Source organism: Nicotiana tomentosiformis, chromosome 2, assembly GCF_000390325.3.
Source record: "Nicotiana tomentosiformis chromosome 2, ASM39032v3, whole genome shotgun sequence".
NCBI classification, from domain to species: Eukaryota; Viridiplantae; Streptophyta; class Magnoliopsida; order Solanales; family Solanaceae; genus Nicotiana; species Nicotiana tomentosiformis.
This window is the reverse complement of record NC_090813.1, coordinates 171041635-171048883: the sequence shown is the minus strand read 5'-3', so window position 1 is coordinate 171048883 and position 7249 is coordinate 171041635. Positions and strand designations below refer to the sequence as shown.

Below are 7249 nucleotides of genomic sequence, written 5' to 3'. Positions count from 1 at the left end.
AGAAACCCTCACGTAAAAGGGATAATACTCGGAACCAAAATGCTTTGAAGAAAAGACATTCGAGACTACACATAGTAAAGCGTAAATAGAGCAACATGCGTAGAATGCTTGAGCAAGTGTAAAAGTTAAAGACTTGCATGGATATTCAAAAGAAAGTAAGACTCAAACAATACTTGAGATAAAATATGTCTTTATTTACAAGAACGGGCCAAAACGGTAAAAGTACAAAATGGGAAAAGAAAGAAAAAGCTAAACTAAAGCGCCTACGGAACCAGGAGGAAGAGAAGTATCCGCATCCCCAGGAAAAGTAAGTGTTTCCACCGATGGCTCAATGTTTTCCCCAATTTGGTCTTTGGTATCACCGCCTTCCGATCCCTCTTCAGTTTTCAAAAACTCAGAACCAGAATCAGAAGAAACTGGAGCATCAGACTATGCTGGGAGTCCATTTTTTGCAGCCAACTCAAGCTCTCGGGCCTTAGCAATTTTGGCATCAACATCAATGATACCAGCTTTGGCCTCTTCCAAGGTTTTTCTTCTCATGTTGTACATGGCATAAGTTTTTTCAACAACGAGGGAAGCCGCTCGGCGCTTAAGTTCTTCTTTGAGTTGCGAAACCTTCGGCAAAAAGGCTCTCTCGGGCAGACCTAGCAGACTTGAGGCTGACGTCAAGGTCGCGGACAGTTGAACTAAAGAGCCTGTTGTGCTTGATAGTTTTCGTGTACTTCTCTTCTAGTTGGGCGTGTTTCTCCCCCACAGCAGCAAGCTCTTCAATTTTGGAGTTCAAGGCTTCTTCTAAGTTGGTTACCTTTTTTGCAGCAGCAGCCTCGCGCTCGTTTGTAGCAGAACGGCATCCTGGACTTCAGCCCATTTGGCCTTGGCTTCATCAAATCTAACCCTCAGCGGCCCAACTTCTTGGCTAAGGGTTACCACTTCTTGCTCGCTTTGCTGCAAACGAGCCTCCAAAATAACAGCCTCTGTAACTTTAGTTTCCAGTTCTAAGAGGCGGAGAGCAGTTTGGTCCCGTTCCACCAAAAGCTGATTCCGTTCCGAAGTAAGTTCTTTCTTTTCGCGAATCAACCTTTGAAGGCCCTCAGAAACAAGAAAGTTGGCCTACAAGACAAGAAGAAGTTAAACTTAGAATATATTCATACAAAAGTAGAAGAAGTAATGAAGGAAGAAAAGAATGTACCGATGCGGCGTTGTGCATGGCATTGTTCAACTCTGCTGGATCATGGGATAATGCGTGTTCGAGGTATTAAATGCGGAGAGACGTGCGTCGAATCAACTGTCAGGGACTTTCAGAGGGAGTTATAGTAATTCCCGCCAAAAAGGTATTTCAACCAACTTCCCAGTAACACAAAGTTATGTCACCGAAAAGCAAGGGGACTATCTGTATAGAGTGAAATATGATATGACATGTGGTCATCTAAAGGGAGGATACGTGGAACTCAAGACAGTGATGGCCGATGACCAAATGCAACCATTCCACTTGTCACCGGAAAGGATAACGTTCATAAAGGTGTTAAATGCTCTACGTCCGGTAATATTTAATAGGGAATATTCTACAGCATTGAGAGCGACGGTCCATTACAGAGAATTTTGCATTTATGCTCACCGTTACGTATTCATCAATGACCCTCATAATTGACATTAAAGGAGGACATGATTCTAGGACTTCCTTCCCTAGAGATAGCTATAAATAGTGAGCTCAGTTGTCATTGGAAAGGGAACGAATGATCTGGCAAAACTTACACTCTATTTTATACAAAGCTTTTTATAATTTTACTTTCTTACTTTTTGATCTCATCATCGCTGTGCCCGGAAACCGTGTTCACGGAATCATTATCTTTATTATTTCATTTACATTCTAAGGTTAAGTATCATGTATTTCTTCAATTATCGCATTATTTCAGGATCAAATTAGTTCATTTGTCTAGAAACTACGTATAAATTTAACTGTACCGTTTTATGGATAAACATCTTCTCCTAGTTTTCTTCCCCACCATCTCTCAAACTTTAGATTGTCATCTTCTGTTCAACTAAAGCATCAGTTAACTATTCAATAACAATTAGCAGTAGCCCATAGGTACTGACATGTTTGGGAGCTTTCTTATTTTTGTGAACTATTGCCAATTTGCTTTAAATGTAGTATGAAATATCATCAATAATAAAAAAATCATAGATTGATCGAGAAGGCAAGTACTCGTTTTCACAGGCCACATTGAAAAACTATAGGCTGAATCTTACAAAGAGAGAGAAGAAAAGGCAAGAGAGACATGGAGGGCAAATCGACTCAACCTTTATATATATATATATATATATATATATATATATATATATATATATATATATATATATATATATATATTTGAGAGAAGCAAACAGGGTTTTATGCTGATGGAGAGATGTAGAAAAATCAAATTTGGGGAAAGCTTTGGCGATTTTTGGATGGTGTATAGCATAGGGGTTCTAATAATAGAGAAAATGAAAATTTTGTAAATTTTAAAAACTAAAAAGGCATGTTTCTTTTGGAAGGGGATATCGTTTGATTGATCTACAATATAGAGGAATATGATTTGATTGATGCATAATACGCGAATGATTAAGGCAAGCGGTAAAATAATGTGTTTATAGTGGTAATCAATAATTAACAACCTGAGGATTTTAAGGACAAATTAAGCATATGTTTCAGAATAGAATTCCCCATTGATAGGGAATCTACCATATTTCTAGAGTATATTATTTTTTATAAATTTGTTATAAAATTTGTAATTCTAATACTAGTCGTAGTTTGTGGAATTTCTTATAAATCCACAAGTAACTACAATTATTTTTCAAAAATAAACAAGCCTATTGTCCAGTCCAATAAAATATTTTAAACATTCTATCTTTTCAAAATTTATTGATGCAAGATTCCCAACACCAAAGTTAGACATGGGAAATGGAGACTAGATCAGTTTTTTTTTCCTTAGAAAAAAAAAAGAGAGAACAATATTAAAGTCAAAAAAAAACTAACCTCAATCAAAAGTACCCTAGGAACGAAAGAAAACTCGAAACCGAAAACAACTAAATAAAAGAGAAAACCAGCATACTTTTAACTATCATTAAGGTTCCGCTTACTGAGAAGCTATTCATAGGAGGGAATTTCAATGGGCATATTGGGTCGACTGCAGGTGGTTATGGCGAGGTACATGGAGGCTTCAGTTTTGGGGAGAGGAACGTAGGAGGTACATCGCTATTGGACTTCGCTAAGGCTTTTGGGTTGGTGATTTTGAACTCTAGCTTTCCAAAGAGGGAGGGGCATTTGGTTACTTTTCAAAATGCAGTGGCGAAGACTCAGATTGACTATCTCCTCCTCAGGAGAGGTGACAGAGGACTTTGCAAGGTAATTCCGGGTGAGATACTCGCGACGCAACATAGGTTCTTGGTGATGGACATTGGTATTATGTTAAAGAGGATGAAAAGGTCTACTCGAGAAAGTCCGAGAATCAGGTGGGGAGCCTTAACTAAGGATAAAGCCCAAGAGTTGGAGGGGCGGTTGTCGGCTATGGGAGCTTGGAGGAGCAGTAGTGATGCAAGCACTATGTGGTCAGTGACAGCAGACTGTATTAGGGAGGCTACGAGAGAGGTGTTAGGAGTCTCGACGGGCATATCTGGTGGGCACAAAGGAGACTGGTAGTGGAATGAAGTGGTTTAACGTAAAGTGGAAGCTAAGAAGGCGGTGTACCTGAAGTTAGTGGGGAGCATAGATGAGGAGGAGAGGCGAGCATGTATGGAGAGGTATAAGAGAGCTAGGAAGGAGGCTAAGTTGGCGGTCACAGAGGCTAAGACTGCGGCATATGGTCGTATGTACGAGGAACTGGGGAAAAACGACGGGGAGAAGAAGTTATTCCGGCTGGCCAAATTGAGAGAGAGGAAGGCTCGGAATTTGGACCAAGTGAGATGCATCAAGGACGAAGATGGTAGAGTATTAATGGAAGATGCCCAAATTAAGAAAAGATGGCAGACTCACTTTCATAAACTTCTGAATGAAGAAGGGGATCAGGATATTGTGCTAGGCGAATTGGAGCATTCCGAGAGTCATTGTGACTTTGGGTACTGCAGGCGTATCGAGGTTGATGAGGTCGTTGGAGCTATGCGTAAGATAAGTAGGGGCAGAGCGACCGGACCATACGAGATTCCGGTGAAATTTTAAAAGTGTGTGGGGAGAGCAGGTTTGGATTGGTTGACTAGGTTGTTTAATATTATTTTTAAGGCGAAGAGGATGCCGGATGAGTGGAGGTAGAGTACGGTACTCCCATTGTATAAGAACAAAGGTGATATCCAGAGTTGTAATAATTATAGAGGTATTAAATTACTAAGTCATACCATGAAAGTGTGGGAGAGGGTGGTTGAAGTGAGGGTGAGGATGACAGTGTCTGTATCCGACAACCAGTTTGAGTTCATGCCAGGTCTTTCGACTACAGAAGCTGTACACGTTGTTAGGAGGTTGGTGGAACTGTACAGAGAGAGGAAGAAGGATATGCACATGGTCTTTATTGACCTAGAGAAAGCGTATGACAAGGTTCCTAGAGAAGTTCTCTGGAGATGCCTGGAGGCAAAAGGTGTGTCGGTTACCTACATTATGGCGATTAAGGATATGTATGATGGGGTTAAGGCTCGGGTTAGAATAGTAGGAGGTGACTCTAAGCATTTTCCGGTTGTAATGGGGTTATACCAAGGTTCTGTGATCAGTCCGTTCTTATTCGCCCTGGTGATCGACGTGTTAACACGCCATATTCAAGGGGAGGTGCCATGGTGCATGCTATTCGCCGATGACATAGTTCTGATTGATGAGTCACGAGCGGTTGTTAACGAGAGGCTAGAGGTTTGGAGGCAGGCTCTTGAGTCTAAGGGTTTCAAGCTGAGCAGGACGAAGACGGAATACCTGGAGTGTAAATTCAGCGCTGAGCCAGGGGAAGTGGGTGTGGATGTAATGCTTGAATCACAGGTCATCCCGAGTAGAGGCAGCTTCAAGTACCTTTGTTCGGTTATCCAGGGGGGAGGGGAGATCGACGAGGATGTCACACACCGTATTGGGGTAGGATGGATGAAGTGGAGGTTAGCATCTGGAGTCCTGTGTGACAAGAGAGTGCCACCAATACTCAAAGGTAAGTTCTATAAAGCGGTGGTTAGACCGGCCATGTTGTATGGGGCTGAGTGTTGGCCCGTTAAGAACTCACATATATAGAAGATGAAAGTAGCAGAAATGAGGATGTTGGGGTGGATGTGCGGGCAAACTAGGATAGATAAGATTAGGAATAATGTTATTCGGGAGAAGGTGTATGTGGCTCCCATTGGTGACAAGATGCGGGAAGCGAGGCTTAGATGGTTTTGACATGTTCAAAAGAGAAGCCCAGATGCTCCGGTACGGAGGTGTGAGTGGCTGGTTGTGGAGGGCACGAGAAGAGGTAGAGGGCGGCCTAAGAAGTATTGAGGAGAAGTGATCAGACAAGATATGGCGAGGCTTCAGATTTTCGAGGACATGACACTTGATAGGAAGATGTGGAGGTCGAGTATTAGAGTTGTAGGTTAGGATGTAGTTGAGTCTCGACTTACTTCGTACCATTGTGGGACTAGCCATGTAGGATTTTTGTCTAAGATAGCTAGTGACAATGTTGTGTTTTACTACTTCACTTTTCAGTGCATGTCCTATTTTCTATGATTGTTATGGTGATACTAATATTGTCTCCTTTTGTCCTTTTGTATTTTTGTTTTCTTGAGCCGATGGTCTTTCGGAAACAGCCTCTCTACTCCTTTAGGGTAGCGGTAAGGTCTGCGTATACACTACCCTCCCTAGACCCCACTAGTAGGATTTTACTGGGTTGTTGTTGTAAGGTCTCGTTCTCCAAATGCGAACATTTCCATAAACTTCTACCACATTTTTATATCTTGAAACTCCAAGAAGAAAGCAAAGCATACTATCACATAACTATCATTTATATATGAAATAAAAATAATTTTAAAGTTCATAATCTGGCATACAAATGGACTCTAATGCTCAATAATCCATTTTCATACCAGTCAACTTAAAGAATGTTTAAAACAGTCCGAACAGATTCAGAAAGCTAAAAGAGCCCGTTTGGATGGGTTTATTTTAAGTGATTTTTAAGCCAAAATAACTTTTAAGTCATAAGTTAGGAATTCTAGCTTTTGGCTTATTTTTGTCATTTTAGCTTAAAAATAAGTGTTTAAAAGCACTTTTTTACTCTATCCAAACACTACAAAATAGCTTAAAAGTTATTTTGGCTTAAAAGCACTTAAAATAAGCCAATCCAAACGGGGTCTAAAACTTATATTTCATAACTTCATTCAAGATTTACACTATTAGAGGTAAAGAGGAATACTTAATGCAGAAAACTTGAACAAAGAACTGTAAAGTTAAACTCTGAAGGTTCTTTACAGAATGCAACAGACAACACGATCAGCAGCAATTTAATCCAAAGTGAACCAGAAAATTAATCTAGAAACTCAGAAACTTTCAAAGGAAAATGAAACCAAAAACTAACTTCTAAACCTTTGTATTTTTGGAAGGCTTTTGTTCTAAGAAAAATCCCTCAAAAGCACTCAATTTTCAAGATACTTCTCTTGCTTTTCCTCTCTGATGTTATATGTTATAGTGAAGATAGACCTCTCTTTTTAAAGGAGAGGAGTGCCTTGAAAGTGGTTCAAAGTTGAACCAAAACTCTGTCCAAAATGATAAGAAAGGACAGTCTTTTTCTCCAATTTCAGACAAGCAAGGAGGTAATATACTTTCATACCTACTCCAAACACTAAAAGGCAACAAACATGTACCCTTTTTTATCCCCCATCTTACATTCAGTTCTAACCTTTAATATGACTCCCCACTAATTTAACAAGTGCGAAAATAGAAAATTCAGCATTTTAAACTCAAGAAATTAACCCAATACTAACACAATTAATCAGAGAGAAAAATGAAAATAGAAAAGAGGCAAGACACATATTAACAGTGACGTAATTAATCAAATCAACCTATTTAAATGACAACACAAACAGATATAAATTAAATGAAATAGAAAAACGAGACAGAACTTAATACTAAAGTATACCTTAAATAAATCATAAAGGAAACATAAAATAAGAGACAGGGAGAAAAGGGATTAAGATTTCACCAATTTCGAACACCCATGACAACGGTGGGGACGCCAACTCGACGACAAAGTGAACTTCGCAGCAAGTTGTTCTTATT

General features: G+C 39.8%; 1 protein-coding gene across 1 annotated transcript; it reads left to right on the top strand.

Annotated features, from left to right (window-relative positions):
- Window positions 1-1259: 1259 nt before the first annotated feature.
- LOC138906076 (uncharacterized) lies at window positions 1260-3679 on the top strand. The gene is made up of 3 exons (XM_070194598.1): window positions 1260-1331; window positions 1433-1540; window positions 3128-3679. The coding sequence occupies exons 1-3, from the start codon at window positions 1260-1262 to the stop codon at window positions 3677-3679; spliced, it is 732 nt and encodes a 243-aa protein (XP_070050699.1).
- Window positions 3680-7249: the final 3570 nt, after the last annotated feature.

Excerpts from the sequence above, each read along its gene's own strand:
- LOC138906076 (XM_070194598.1), top strand. The coding sequence starts at position 1,260 with ATGCGGAGAGACGTGCGTCGAATCAACTGTCAGGGACTTTCAGAGGGA. Across the intron at positions 1,332-1,432 it reads TAGTAATTCCCGCCAAAAAG|GGAGGATACGTGGAACTCAA; the intron begins GTATTTCAACCA and ends GGTCATCTAAAG. Across the intron at positions 1,541-3,127 it reads TGTTAAATGCTCTACGTCCG|CTATTCATAGGAGGGAATTT; the intron begins GTAATATTTAAT and ends CTTACTGAGAAG.